Below are 15,888 nucleotides of genomic sequence, written 5' to 3'. Positions count from 1 at the left end.
TGCTGAAGAGCTTAAGGCTCAGAGAACCTTATCCCTGAAAATATAGTGGTGATGTATTCGAAAAGTTTGCAGCAAACAGTTGGTCTTTAGCTTTCCACAAACACTAATTAGCTAGAGCTAATTAGCCAGAAGCTGCTTTGGGGAAGCTGGGTCTTGCTAGGTTGTGAATAGGGGATAGAGTCAAGAAAACTTGAGTTCTCATGTTTCTTGAGACATTTACTAGTTGTATGACTAGGCAAGTCACTTATTCTACATATGGAAAATGGGGATAATAATAGCACTTCACTTCCAGGATTGTTTCGAGAATCAAAGGAGATATGTGTAATGGGAGGGGAAGTGCTGTGTGCTCTGGTGTTGTGTTTTGCCCATGTATACTATGTGTCTACCTGGGTCTATCTAAATGTGTTGTTTACAGCCTGAGCCTCAGCTTTTAGTCCCCTGAGCCAACCAAGTCTCCAGGAATATTGATATCTTTTAAGGAAATACTAGCCCAAATTGAAAAGGGACATAAGTCTTTCCATAGAAGTTTATCAATTTAGTCAATTCCTAAGGCAAAATAATGTTTGTTCTTCACAGAATCTGGAGTCCAATTTCTTTGTTGATTTTCTTATGAAGGAAACTGAAGTACCAAGCTGTAAAATGTTTTAACCAAGGTCATAAAGCAAGTGAGTAGTATAACTAGGATCAGAATCTGTGTCCAAAGATCACTGTTTCATTGACAAAAGATAAAAGGGGAGAGGAAAAGTGACAATGAGAAAATGAGAAAGGTGATTTACAGTAAAAACAACTGATATTTTATTTACATTTGGTGTTATAAAACACAAAAGCCTGTAGCCATTTCCCTTCCCCATATTAATTTACAAAATATGTCTCCCTCTATATTATTAGAAGTCTTACCCTTAGAAAGAAAAATGTATCATTTATCAGCCAGACATGATATAAATTGTTTTCTGAAGCTTCATCCGGAGCTCTGATATACTTTTCATGTAAAATACCAGATCTCTGTCCAAGTCATTTTTACTTACATTTCCCATGAGAAAAGCTAATTTCCTACACAGAAAAGGGAGAAGGCTTCCATATCCCTAAAGTGGAGAACTTCACTGCCTCCTCTTTCCTAGAAGAAAAGGTTTTGGGGGGCTCAGGTTAATATATGGAAAGAAGGGTGGGGTTACAATTATTCAAGGATTAGAGAAAATTCTTGTGGGAGGGCTCCTTCTTGTGTGTGGAGGGGAAAAGGGGAAGGGAAACAGACACTGTAAGAGAACAAAATCATAGCTTGAGAGCTAGAAAGGACCTTAGAGCTCATCATGTCTAGCTCCTTCATTTTATAGATTGAAAAAACAAAGGTACATTAAGTGACCTGCCCAGAATTTCATAGCTAGTAAATTTTTGAGGCAGATTTTAAGTCCAACTCTCTATCTATTATATTAAATAAAAATTAAGGAGGAGGATATGTGGGACAAGGATAAAGAAGAAAAGTGTTGTGACTAAGTAATCAGCTATTCCCACTCAGGGACCTAGAAAATAGAAGTACCTTGGCCTCTTCTTCCTACTTGCTGGCAGGAATGTCTTAGATTATGGGGTCAACTGACCAGACCCTTAACAAAACTCTAAATATTGCTGCTTGGAAGCCTGGGGAAAAATGTATCAAAGATTACATCTTTCTATAAAAACTTGTCAATGGATAATCACCAACTTTGTCTTTAAAAGGCAAAGAAAAGTGGTTTTTGTTTTTTTGTGTTTTCTGATATGGAAAGGATTGACAGAGATGTAAACTTGATGGACTTTCCAAATTTCACTGTCTCCTCCCTCTTTTCCCCAAATCCATTTAAGCAAGAAAAGAGAACCTTTGTTTATACTAGTTTCTCCTTGGAGCTGCTGTCTTCTTCAGAATGGACATTTTATTTTGCTCTCCCCTGTTTCTTCGCACTACCTCCCAGTTGCTTTCGAGTGATTCCAGGATGCAACGAGTTATGATGGCTGCTGCTACTCTCTGCAGACCCTGGTTTCAGGGGAAGAAGTTGTATTCTTTCTCAAACACATCTTCTCTTCACATTCTTCTCTATCACATTCTCTAACACATTCTCTATCACATCTCTCCATCTGGCACATAGTTTGACCTTGTTAAATGCTTGTTGAATTATATGCTGACTATTGAGGCCCAAGATCAAAGCACTAAGGCAATCAACAAGCCTTGCCACAGCTGTGCCCAGTAACCACACTCATCAGCCAAATTCCCATTTCCAAACCTTTTCTTCTGTTATAATTATGTGCCAGACAAAATTGCTATCTCTATAACATAAGGTATTTCTATGACTGGCAAGAAAATCTTCTGTGAGACATGAAACTTTTGAAAAATCAACCACCCATTCCCCTACCCTTCTCTCATTAGAGTGGACAGCCTGAAATTATAATAGAAGAGAAAGAAGGGGGGAAAGCACTGACCTTTGACCTCTCTGGGGAGAACTGGCCCTCGATTCTGTCCTGGATTGCATTGCCAGATGGCACTGGGAAAAGTGAAGCTGATTTCAGGTACCTGCAGTGTGTTTTCATCTTAACATTAAAAAGTAAACAAGAGGTTTTTATATTTTACATTTTACATTTAACAAACAAGTCAATAGAAGAGATAGTATTGAATAAAGGATGAGTCAAGGCAAAAGTCCTATTCCTCTTTGATATCTTTCCCTTGATTTGGTTCTCAAATCCTCTAAACCCTGCTCCAATCTCTGGTTCTTTATTTTTCTTTTTTTTCCCTTTTTAGTTTGTCTATTTTTCTCTGAGTCTTAACCTCTCTCTTCTTATTTCCCCTCTTTTTTCTTTTATTTTTTGAAAATATTTTCCCTGTCTTATTTAGGGCATTGGTGCCATTGAACTACTGATCAGCTCAAAAACTCTGACCTTCTCTGTTTCCAACTTTAGTTAGTTTAATCCACCTTAAGTATACCTCCCTACCTGATGGTTTATCATACTGGTATAGTACTGAGTTCAGACACCTTTATCTGCTTTAGCCCTCCCCCCTCAACAGCAGCAGAGATTATAGGCATTGACCACCACACCCCACTTCCTCATTATGTAATCTTCATATAACCTAAGATGTAGAACTGGAAGGGACATTTAGAGGTCATTAAATCTAAATCCAGGGTCATCATTTAACAGATAAGAAAATTGAGACATACATATTAAATTACTTCACTAGGATTACACAGTTTATAAAATTCTGAGGCAACATTTGAATCAGAGTCTTTCTGACTCCAAGTCCAGCTACTACTCCAAGCTGCTACTCCCAACTGGAATTTCGCTTGTTTCTCTTTCTTCTTTCACTTCTTTTTTTTTTTTTTTTGGGGGGGGGGGGTAGGGGGAGAAGGGGTAATACGATACTTGGGGTTAAGTGACACACAGTTAGTAAGCTTCAAGTACATAAAACCAAATTTGAACTCAGGTTCTCCTGACTCCAGGACCAGTGCTCTATCACACTGTGCCATTTACCTGTCCCTTGTTTTTTACTCTTCATATTAAATTGAAGAAATCTTAAAATATATTGGCATAAAATACTCATTAAATAAAGTTGAATTTTAAAATAAAATTAGTTCAAGACACAATAGTCAATGACTATTGTAATCTATTGTGTGATAAACCCAAAGACACCAGTTTCTGGGATAAGAACTCACTACCTGACAAAAATTGCTGGGAAAATTGGAAAATAGTGTGGCAAAAAGTAGGCACTGACCAACACATAAGAGCCTATACCAGATAAGGTTGAAATAGCTTTATGATTTTGAAATAAAAGGAGATAATATAAGCCAATTAGGAGAACAAGGAATAGTTTGCCTCTCAGATGGCGAAGAAAGGAATTTATGGCCAAAGAAGAACTAAAGAAAATTATGTAATGCAAAATGGATAGTTTCTGATTATATTAAATTAAAATGTTTTTGTACCAACAAAATCAATGCAGCCAAAATTAGAAGGAAAAAGAAAACTGGGGGAAAATTTTTATACCCAAAGGTTCTGATAAAGGTCTCATTTCTAAAATATATTGAGAATTGACTTAAATTTATAAGAATACAAATTATTCCTCCATTGATAAATGGTCATAGGATATGAACAGACAATTTTCAGACCAAAAAATTAAAGCCATTTTAAGTCACTAGAAAAAAATGCTCTAAATCATCATTGATAAAAGAAATGCAAATTAAGACAACTCTGAGGTATCACTTCACACCTCTCAAATTGGCTAATTGACAGGAAAAGATAATGATAAATGTTGGAGGGGATGTGGGGAAACTGGGACACTAATACATTGTTGGTGGAGTTGTGAACTGATCCAACCATTCTGGAAAGCAATTTAGAACTATGCCCAAACTACTATAAAACTATATACACTCTTTGATCCAACAGTTGCTCTCCTGGATCTGTGTCCTAAAGAGATCATTAAAAAAGGAAAAGGACCCACATACACAAAAATATTAGTAGCAGCTCTTTTTGTAGTGGCAAGGAACTGGAAATTGAGTAGATGCCCATCAATTGAGGAAAGACTGAATGACTTAGGTATATGAATGTAATGGAATAGTATTGTTCTATAAGAAACAGCCCAATGATTTTGGAAAAAGTCTGGATGACCTGATGCTAAGTAAAGTGAGTAAAACCAAGAGTATTGTACATAGCAACAACAAGATTATGTGATGATCAACTATGATGGACTTGACTCTTTTCAACAATGAAGTGATTCAGACCAATTCTAATAGACTTGTGATGGATAGAGAGGACTATGGGGACTGAATGTGGCTCACAATATAGTATTTTCACCTTTTTTTAAATTGTTGTTGCTTTGCTTGCTTTTTTTCTTCCTCATTTTTTCCCTTTTTGATCTGATTTTTCTTGTGCAGCATTATAATTGTGGAAAGAAGAATTGCATATGTATAACATATATTGGATAGCTTGCTGTCTAGGATAGAGAAGGGAAGAAGAGAAATTTTGCATGTGTCTTAAAAATAAAAAGCTATTGTTTAAAAAAAAAAATTTAAAGGGCAGCTAGATGGTGCAGTGGATACAGCCTTGAAGTCAGGAGGACCTGAGTTCAAATCTGGACTCAGACACTTAATGCTTCCTAGCTGTGTGACCTTGAGCAAGTCACTTAACCCCAATTGCCTCAGGGGAAAAAATTTAAAATAAAGTGAGTTTAGCCTTTATGTGCTTTCCTTACAAGAAAAAATAGTAAATTAAGTGAAAAAAATTGTATAATGTTAATAATGCTTTAGACTCATGCAATATTTTAGTTTACATCTTACTACAACTTTATGAGGTGGGCAGTGCAACTAATACTATATCTATTTTACAAATAAGGAAACTGAGCGTAAAACAGATTAAATGACTTGCCCTAGATCTCATTACTAAGCTTCGGAGCAGAAACTCAAACTCTAATCTTAAGATTCCAAATCCAGTCTTTTCCCCCTTATTCTATAATACCATTCCAAAAAACATGGAGTCAAGACTCTGAAGAAGTATTCCCACTAAACTGCTAAACCACTTCTGTAAGTTATATTAATTTTCTATTCTCTGTTTTCTCAACTATAAAAGGAGATTGGACTCAATCATCTCTAAGGTCCCATACTGCTCAAAAAAGTCTTTGATTCTAAGTTGTTTTTCACTTTTTTGTAATTCATAATAGAAAAAAGTATTTCTTTCCCCTAGTCTCAGTTCCCCCTATTCAGATTGAAGGAAAGTGTCTATTATTTTATGGAGGCCAATTAATTCAACAGAATAAGCTTTCCTTTAATAGGAAAAGTTGGCTGGAAAGTTAGCAAAGATGATGCAGAGAATTAAAATGATGACAACTATGTCCATTTTTGTCCTAATTTCTGGAGGGGCCAACTATCTATGTAAATAGGAGCAAATCAAAGAGAGGTAACTTCCCAAAGTGATATACACCAGGAAATGAATTAAGAGCAATTCAGTTTGCTCAAGTTATGAAACGGCATTCACATTGTTACTCCAATACTTTATAACTAGCAATCGCAGTGTGAAGGGTTTTAGATCCCATAACCAATCTCCTGAGGATGTCAATGCTCAAGAAACATTAGTTCATGACACTATGGTTCCTAGGAAGGGATTGTTTTTAGCATCAACGATACAGTCCTAGTTCTGAGAAAAGAGACACCCATTACTGTCTGCTAATCCCAGTTTGTTATTGCATTCCTACAAGAAATATAAATGTATCCTTTTTAAATAGACAGAAATATGCACCCTCAGGCTTGTTCTTAAAAAAGAAATGCCTGTAGTCAGAAATGTCTATTTTAGGTATTTCTCCCAGAGTCCTATGACACCCAAAGTCCCAGTTAATATTATTCCATGAAAAATAACCCTGAAGGGACCATTATTCTCCATAGATGTTATGAGGAAACCTTCAATTTGTAGGCAATGTTCATCACAGAATTAAGAACTATCTTTTTAATACTATACCTGTGTGGTGATTGGTGGGAAATTTGGTCTTGGTGGCCACAGGAACTGCAGGGAACAGGGTCTTAATGGCCTTAGAATGTTGCATGGAGTGACTTTGTGGTGACTGATTTTCAGAAAGGTGGTCTATCATGGGAATTGAGAACTTCTCATTTCCCTAAATGAAATGAAAAAAAAAAAAAAAAGAAAGAAAGAAAATACAATGAAGGATCTGAACATCTCATAAAAACACAGCATAATAGGGTAGAAAGAAGACTACATGTGGAATCACAAGAACTAAATTCAAGGATATTTACTGCCATTTTAACTTAGGCAAATAATTCTCCTCTGTCAATCTCAACTTTCTCCTGAAAAAGTTAATGGTGGAAAAATTCCACTCTTAGACATTTATCCCAATAAGATCATTGACAAAAAATCTCCATGTACAGTAAAATTTATGAGGAATTTTTTGTAGAAGCAATGAATTAAATATAAATCAGAAGATTAACCAACAATTCTGACATAAGGATGTAATAATTTTTTCTGTGTTGTAAAGAAAAAAAAGTTAATGGTGGGTGGTTGGAAAGGTTGGCTTAAATGATCTCTCTAAGATCCCTTCTAGATCTGTTCTCTGATCCTTTGGTGAAATTCTTAGGTAGTTACATAGTACTAAGATCAAATCACATTGAAAAACATTTTTCTGCTTTCCAGAGAATTTTGTCTCATTTACCCTTCAACTTAATCTATACAAAGGCATAATTTTCAAGTGAATAAACTGTGACAGCAAAAAATTATTAAACACATATCATTTGCCAGGCATTATATTAAGCTCTGAAGAAAGTAAACACATGGTTCTGTCTTCTGACCAGTTCTGCACAACTGAATGGAGACAGCAACATACAAAAAGTATGTACAAACAATATATATATACAAGATAAATCAGAGATCATAGGGGGAAGGTATGAACATTAAGACTTCTTAAAAAAGGTGATTCTAGCTAAGATTTACAGAAATCAGGAAGCCAAGAGGAGAAGATGCGGAAGGAGAAAATCCCACATATGATGGACAGTTAGTGAAAATACCCAGAGTCAGGAGATGGAATATCTTGTTTGAGGAACAGCAAGGAGGCCAGTGTTACTAGATTTCATAATATGTTAACAGAGACAATATATAAGAAGATTAGAAAGGTAGGAAGGGACCTGACAGTGAAAGACTTTGAAGGCCAAACAGAGGATTTCATATTTGATCCTCTAAGCTAACTATGGTCCTTATCTTTGGCATCAGTCCTACAAAATGGCTCTTGAAATTTGGAAAACAACCAACCCACTAATCTCTTCATACAGTGAGTATTTTTAAATCTGCTATTATTTATACTCAGCTGTCTGCACTCAGCAATTTGGCTTAATGATGGACAAGACTGGAAATGGAGCTCTCCACAATGTAGGTCATCTGTTGATGCAACAAATATATTCAGTTCCTATACATATCAGGCACTGTCATTGGCCCTGTTAGAGATACTAAGATTAATAAGACCTGGTCCATGATTTGGAGAGCTTTATAATCTAATAGGGAAAGAAGATAGGTAAACAAATCATCATAAAACCATAAAAATACCATACAAGCTATTCAGATAATGAATAAGTACCATGAAAGTATATAGAAGTGCATAAAGAGTATATAACTACTATGAAAATTGCTAAAATGGACAGATCATTTCCTATAGGAATCATTGGATTCCCTATTTCCAACTAAGATAATTATGGAGCTTCACAGAAAAGATGGTATTTTACAAGATCATTGGGTCATACTGAAAGTGATTTTCCTTACACACTGATTTGACCCTTCATTCTTCTATCCAGCTAACTGCAGTAGCTTCCTATTGCCTTTAAGATTAAAAACAAACAAAAAAACTCAAAAATTCTTCTGATGAGTTTTAGAATCCTTTAGAGCTTGACCCCAATATATCTTTCCAGCCTCATTGGACATTATTCCCCTATCATGGTGTATGACCATAGTGGCCAACATGGTCTTCTCCCTGTTCCTCACCAAAAAAATGTGTCCTGTCTCTGTCTAAGCCCTTAAACAGGTCTGTCATGGACTCTATCCTAACTCCACTCATAAAACTCTCTCTTCCTTATATATACAGTTCAAGGACCCACTCCTTTTTTTTTTTTTTTCAAGGACCCACTCTTATACAAAGCCTTTCCTAAACCTCCTAACTCCTTCCCAAACTATCTTATTTAAGTATTACATTTTTGTTTTCTTCATGTATACTCTGTATACTTATGTATCAAGGACTTTTGATGTTGTTGGTGTAGGAACTCTCTCTACAAATGTAGATTACAACCTTTTAACCTGTCTATAAATTTTGGTCTTAAAGAATTGCCTTTGAACCCACATGTGCAAAAATGTTTGTGGCAGCCTTTTTTGTAGTGGCAAGGAACTGGAAACTGAATGGATGCTCATCAATTTAGGAATGGCTGAATAAGTTATGGTATATGAATATTATGGAATAGTATTATTCTATAATAAACAATCAGCAGGATGATTTTAGAAAGGCCTGGAGAGACTTACATGAACTGATACTAAGTGAAATGAGCAGAACCAAGAGAACAATGTACAAGCAATAAAAAGATTATGTGATGCTAAACTCTGATGGACATGGCTGTTTTCAACTATGAAGTGATTCAAGTCAATTCCAATAAATTTGTGATGGAGAGAGCCATCTGCATCCATAAAGGGGACTGAATATGGATCACAACAGGTATTTTCACCTTTTTTGTTGTTGCTGTTTGTTTACTTTTTGTTTTCTTTCTCTTTTTTTTTCTTTTTTGATCTGATTTTTCTTGTGCAACATGATAATTGTTTAGAAGAATTGCACATGTTTAATTTACATTGGATTACTTACAGTCTAGGGGAGAAGAAAAGTTGGAAGAGAGGGAGAAAAACTTGAAATAAAGTTTTGCAGGGGTGAATGTTGAAAACTATCTTTGTATATATTTTGAAAATAAAAAACTTATTTTTAATTACTTTTGAATTTGGAACAGAAAATTTTATAAGGCTCAATATTGAAAAATTACTCATGCATATATTTTGTAAATAAAAAGCTTTAATAAAATTTTAAAAAGAATTACTTTTGGCTACTTTAATTGATTAAGTAATTTATTCAAGGATAACAACTACGTGTCAGAAGGAGGATCTGAATTTTGGCTTTTCTGACTCAAGTCCAACACATTCACCATATCAGACTGTTTTTTATTATATATGTAATTCTGGCTCAAAGGGCCAATGGTATTAACTCTCTCCTCACTGGTGGAGAGCCATACTCAGGAGCTTCATGAAGAATAGCAGAACAGAGTTGGCATGATCAGGGAAAAAAGAGAATCCCGTTGGTCTCTGGGGGCTTTTGAGTCTCTTTGAACTCTTTTTCTGGCTCCTACCTTCAAGAGAGAGGATGGATAGTGACAACTCCCTTCAGGTCAATAAAGAAAAGAAAGAAAAAAAAAAGACTCTGGAAAAAAGCCAACATGTAGAACTATAATAGTGTCCCCATTCCCAGCTCCCTTTTGGGGAAAAAAATTTAATAATAGCAAATTTTTATTTTCAAAATATATTCACCCTTGCAAAACTTTGTGTTCCAAATTTTTCTCTCTCCTCCCTCTCCCCTCCTTTCCTAGATTGTAAGCAATCCAATATAGGTTAAACATGTGCATTTCTTCTAAATATATTTCTACAATTATCATGCTGCACAAGAAAAATCAGATCAAAAAGGGGAAAAAAATTAAATAGAAAACAAAAAGCAAGCAAACAGCAACAACAAAAAAAGGTGAAAATACTACTGTTGTGATCAACATTCAGTTCCCATAGTCCTATCTCTGGATGTAAATGGCTCTCTCCATCACAAGTCTATTGGAATTGGCCTGAATCACCTCATTGTTGAAAAGAGCCAGGTACTTTTTCTTGGGTGACATTTAAGACTCTCTTTTTTTGTTGAATTATCTCATTCCAAACAGAAGTGCTTGTTTACTCTGTATTGTCTATTTATATTCTCCTATGTATGTTTTCCCTGATTTTTTTTGTGTGCTATTAACTTCAATAAACTTGTTTCTTTGCTATTTGCTATGTGTGTTAATTGTTAATATTGATAGAAAGACAGTCATACCTTCTTATCCCCATTATGAAACTGCAATTCATGTATCTTGAACCTAAAAGTTACTTCCCCTAAACTAACAATATTTTACATACATATTTTAATAGCATTTTATTTTTTCAATTACATGTAAAGACAAATTTGGACATTCATTTTTTTTTTTAATTTTAGGTTCCAAATGTTCTCTCTCTCCTCCCCTCACCTTCTCCCTCCCTAAGAAGATAAGCAATTTGACATGTATTGGGAACAACTGAAATTCTAACCCATTACTCTTCTCTAAAGAAAGCTGAGTTAGGCCCTCTGGCTCCCAATTTCGTGCTTCCCTTCCTGGCAGAAATAAAAGTCTCCTTTGGAGAAAGGTAGAGGGAGGATATGTACCTGTAAAGATATTAGGAGACACCCTGTTTTCCAGAGCTAAGACACAGCAAGCAAGCTGTATCCTAAACTTGGCATGACAACAGTCCTTTGCACGCACTCTGGATGATTTTACCCTTTGGCAAATCACGTAATTATCCTTTTGCTTTGACCAGCACTAGTTGTTCCCTGAACTTGGACAAGCACCGGACAAGTTCATGTTCTAGTCACGAAGCTCTGCTATGAATCAAGCTTGTCTCATCATTGTTGCTACCCCTCATTGTTGGGCTACAGCTCACTATATAAGTATGGAGATCTCCCCACACTGCCTCAGATCCTCCTATAAAAGGTGGGGCCCTGGCACATGTGTCTAGATTTCCTCCTTGCTTGCAAACTTTTCCCCTCACTATGAAATTAAACTTCTGTTTGATTCCTGACTCTTCTGTCTCCAGTTTGCTCTATTAGGCTCCATGCATTCATGGGTTAGAGGCCAGTTCAGTCCAAATGACATTTATTCTAGCCTCCCTCTAATATGACAAATCTGTGCGGCATGTTGGGGGACAGACTTGTTATCCATGAACTAATTAGAATGGCTACAAGAATAGTTGTGAAGGAAAAACCTGCAGGATTAAAAATTGAGAAATAGGGAGAGAGAAGTGGAAAATACCTAAGATCTGGTATTTTGTTGATTGGGAGAACAAGACCACCATTGATAGAAATAGAGGAGTCAGGTTAGGGAGAGGAGTATTGATGAAGTGTTTAGCTGGGAAACAAAGTTCAAGGAGGCAAAACCTCCAGTTGGAGATAGTGAAAGTGTAGCTGAAAATGAACATATGGAGCCCAAAAGAAAGATCAGTCCTGGAAGTATACATCAGGGAGTTACCTGTAGAAATATGATTAAAATCATGGGAGTGGATAAGATCTTGGAAGGAAAAAATATAAGATCTCTGAAAAAAAAAAAAAAGAGTATAAGATAAGAGCAGACAGAAGAGAATAGAACCTTACGGAAAGCTCATCTTTTGGGGCTAGAAAAATAAGAGGGATAGCAAAGGAGACTGGATTTTGTCTACTATGTTAAGGAGGAAAGAATTTACTTATTTCTATTTGGGGGGAGCTAGGTGGTACAGTGGATAGAGCACTGGGCTGAAGTCGGGAAGAACTGCGTTCATATTTGGATTCAGACACCAGTTTTGTGACCCTGAACAAGTCATTTAACCCTGTTTGCCTCAGTTTCCTCACCTATAAAATAAACTATTCTAGAAAACCCCAAATGGGGTCATGAAGAGTTAGGCCTGCTGAAATAACTGAACAGCAAGTGGTTGTGAGATAGATTTGGTTAAAAAAAAAATTCAGAATACCAGTTAGGACAAATACAAAAATGTCTAGCCTCTCAGATACAAAAATCACTAAGTTGCCATCTAGGTACCATGTCAGTTACTACTAAATAATCTCTCTTGTCCATCTATTTAATTTCCTCAGCTTTTCTTCTTGGTTAACTTCTGGGCCACCATCTTTTTTTCTTGCAGTATTTCTGAAATAATGAAGATGTATTTTCTGAATATTTCTGAAGTATTTTATGAAGAAGTACTAAGTATTTCTATTTCCTCCCTGCTTAGTCTAGTCTCCCTAATATATAAGAAAGTATTAAGTTGTTATTATGTGTCCAGTACTGGTTTGAGTACTGAGTTGCATAAACAAAAATGAAACCATCCCTGCCCAAAGGAGGCTACTTTTATAAGTGTGAAAGTATTAGCATTTTAAAGTCTTTTCTTGACTTTTACAGTACAAATGGATTCCATTTAAGAAGATTTTATGGGGCTTCTAGAATTACTACATCACATTCAAGTTCATTACAATGTATATGGCCAAGACTTCTCTCCTTAATTCAAACTTTTTAAACCTACTTTTGACCACCACAGTTCAAAAGGGGTCATAATTATAGCAGGGAAGTTGGAGCACAAGCCTTGAAGTCAGAAAGAACTGAATTCAATCAAATCCAGACTCAGACACTAACTAATGATGATCACGTAAGTCATACATCTTTTGCCTGCCTCAGTTTCCTTAACTGTAAAATGGAGATAATAATAGCATCTACTCCCCAAGGTTGTTATGAAAATCAAATGAATTAATATTTGTAAAGTGCTTGACATATGGTAGCTATTGAATAAATGCTTGTTTTCTTCCTTCCTACAATAACAATGGAAACCAGTTGCTGAAATTTATAAAAGAATGTCTTGTTTGTCTTTTTAAATTAAAGTTTACATTTGATAAAATTAAAATTGGGAGGGGGCATTTTGCAAAATTAGATGTTTTGTGGATACATCACCTGCCAAGGTATATATTGTTAAGTGATTTTACTCTTTTGTTGTGATTATATGCAAATGTGTTATGATACACTTAATGTTATATAACATTTAAAAAATGCATTTGCTTATTCCATAATTTTTCAAAAAACAGTGAACAGTGTGAAATGTAAATTCATGATTTTATATTAAATCTTCTTTTTATGTTTCACTGAGTAGAAATTATTGCTTTTTTGTCATTTTGTATTTAAGTTCATAATGAATAAAATTAAATTTTAAAAATGCAGTGGCTCAGTTTCCCGATCTGTAAAGATCTTTGGTCCTTTGTAAGATCCTTAGCAGCCCTATCAGCTTACATGTCTAATAGTCTGTGATTTTTTTTCTATGTTTTATACATGGGGTAAAGTGACTTTCCTGTAATATATCAAAGATGTTTATCCATGATAGGTCTATGAGCCACTTGGTGTAGACTAGACTTGGGGTCTGGAAACCCAAGTTCAGTTCCTATCTTTAATATTTGATTGTATGTGATGGCAGCACTTCCCTTCTTTTCTTTCTTCTTTCCCTTCCCTTTCCTCTGCCCACATAGGATCTTATACCCATATCTGAGGTAATCTGTCCAAAGGAATGTGAATTTTGATCATTGAAACCTCACAAGATATCTTGGAGTTTTGGGACTAGATTTCTTTCTTAAATTCTATGCCTTAAATCCAAATTATTCTGGCTCCTATTGATTGGCTCACAATAGATTATGGGCCAAACTCCATTTGATCATTGGTGGAGCCCCAGTTGGCTCAGAGTGAATGTAAATAGTAATTGTTTCTATTTTGTCCAGAAATCCTAAGGGTCTTCCCCTCCCAAAATGTCTTTTGGGTTTGTTGGTTTGTTTGTTTGTTTGTTTTTGACTAGGTGAAAGAGGCCATTCTTTAACCCCATTTCTTATCCAGCCTAATCTCTGAATGTGTGTCATTTCAGCCAAAATGAGACCTGTTGAAGACCTTAGCCTAAAAAGGCCAAGGTCTCCCACTGCATCCAGGGCTATCTCCAGTCATCCTGATTTAGAGAGAAGGTGGGTGAGGGAGTGAACTTGCCATGCCTCCCTTATTTAAATCCAATTTACTTGCATGTCATGGTGTCACCTTCCTGATGTCATGGTCCTGTTCAAGAACTAAAGACAAAATATGTGCGTCCACAGACAAATCATTGAGATTCAGTTTTCTTATCTTGAACTACGGATGATAATGCCAGCACAAGATTTACAATATTTAAAGCTGAAAAGAACCTTGGAGGTCATGTATTTCATCTTATATATAACACTCCCTTAGAAAAACAGAGATCCAGACTGTATCATAAGTAATATCTATCCATATCTAACCATATCAACTACAAGCCATATCTCTGTACTTATACAACTTCACATCCTACCAACTTACCTGCAGAAAAGAAAACTGATACTCAGATTAAGTGACTTGCTCATGCATTCATAAAACTACTCAGTGGCAGATCCATATTTCAATCAAGATTACTGACTCCAAAACCCAATGTTCTTTAAGAAGACAAAAGTCTTTCAAATGATCCCATACCAAGATTTACTAAATTTTAGTCAGCATGAATCAGCTCTATCTTTTCAATGAAGAAACTCAAGTGAAAACACTCAAGGAGATTGTGGCATCCATAACTTTTTTTTCCGATTTTAAAGAAATTTAATATTTTGCCCCAACTCTGTGTTTTTTAACACAACATTTTATTCCAAATAATTAGTCTATGGTTTGTTGTTCAGTCATTTTTCAGGCATTTCTAACTCTTCACGATCCTATTTGGGGTTTTCCTGGCAAAAATACTGCAATGTTTTGCCACTTACTTCTCCAGTTCATTTTTACAGATGAAAAAACTGAGGCAAATAGGATTAAGTAAATTATCCAGGGTTACACAGAAAGTTATATGAGTCATCCTGACTCCAAGCTACATATTCTATCCACTGTGCCACCCAGCTGTCCCAATCCATGGTATTATTCTCCAAAAACATTTTGAAGGACCACTTTGTGATCTGTAAATATTATAGTTCAAGGAATGCAAAATTGAAGTGCATTGGGTTAAAAGTTGATGATGAGTAATGATTGTAGTTTTAGAAATGTTCCTTAAAAGAGAAACATTTAAATTTCTTTTTTAAAATAGTTTTTATTTACCAGATATATGCATGGGTAATTTTACAACATTGACAATTGTCAAACCTTTTGTTCTAATTTTTCCCCTCCTTCCCCACCCCCATATGGAAGATTGACCAATACATGTTAAATAGTTAGAGTATAAATTAAATACAATATATGTATACATGGCCAAACAGTGAAACATTTAAATTTCAATGGGTTGCACTAAGTACCACCTCTCTTCTCATACTTCTTGGTCACAAGTCATGAACATATGGCAGAATATATACAACTGAATCATGTCCTGTTTACAAAACCTGTATTAATAGGAAATCATTTCATTACAAAGGTTTGTTTTCTGGTAAAAAAAAAAAAAAAAAAAAAAAAGTGACTCTTGAAAAACAAAGCACTTTAACTATAAAATTGACATCCTAAATCATAGGTCTATGTGCAAGCTAGGTGGCACAGTAACTGTTAGAGCACTGGTACTGGAGTCAGGAAA

At 35.4% G+C, this 15,888-nt stretch overlaps 1 protein-coding gene across 1 annotated transcript in view; it reads right to left on the bottom strand.

The window, feature by feature from the left end:
• Positions 1-783: 783 nt before the first annotated feature.
• The window catches only part of LOC141550525 (kinesin-like protein KIF19), a 103,937-nt gene continuing 88,832 nt past the window's right edge, over positions 784-15,888 (bottom strand). Inside the window, exons 18-20 of the mRNA XM_074281280.1 lie at positions 6,457-6,610; positions 2,446-2,553; positions 784-2,002 (exon numbers count right to left, since the gene is read on the bottom strand). Coding sequence (XP_074137381.1) covers positions 1,902-2,002; positions 2,446-2,553; positions 6,457-6,610 — 363 coding nt within the window. The 3' untranslated portion in view covers positions 784-1,901. The remainder of the gene's footprint in view (positions 2,003-2,445; positions 2,554-6,456; positions 6,611-15,888) is intronic.

This window comes from Sminthopsis crassicaudata, chromosome 1, assembly GCF_048593235.1.
Source record: "Sminthopsis crassicaudata isolate SCR6 chromosome 1, ASM4859323v1, whole genome shotgun sequence".
Classification (NCBI taxonomy): Eukaryota; Metazoa; Chordata; class Mammalia; order Dasyuromorphia; family Dasyuridae; genus Sminthopsis; species Sminthopsis crassicaudata.
Note: the sequence above shows the minus strand (reverse complement) of the source record. Positions and strands in the feature narration are given on the sequence as shown.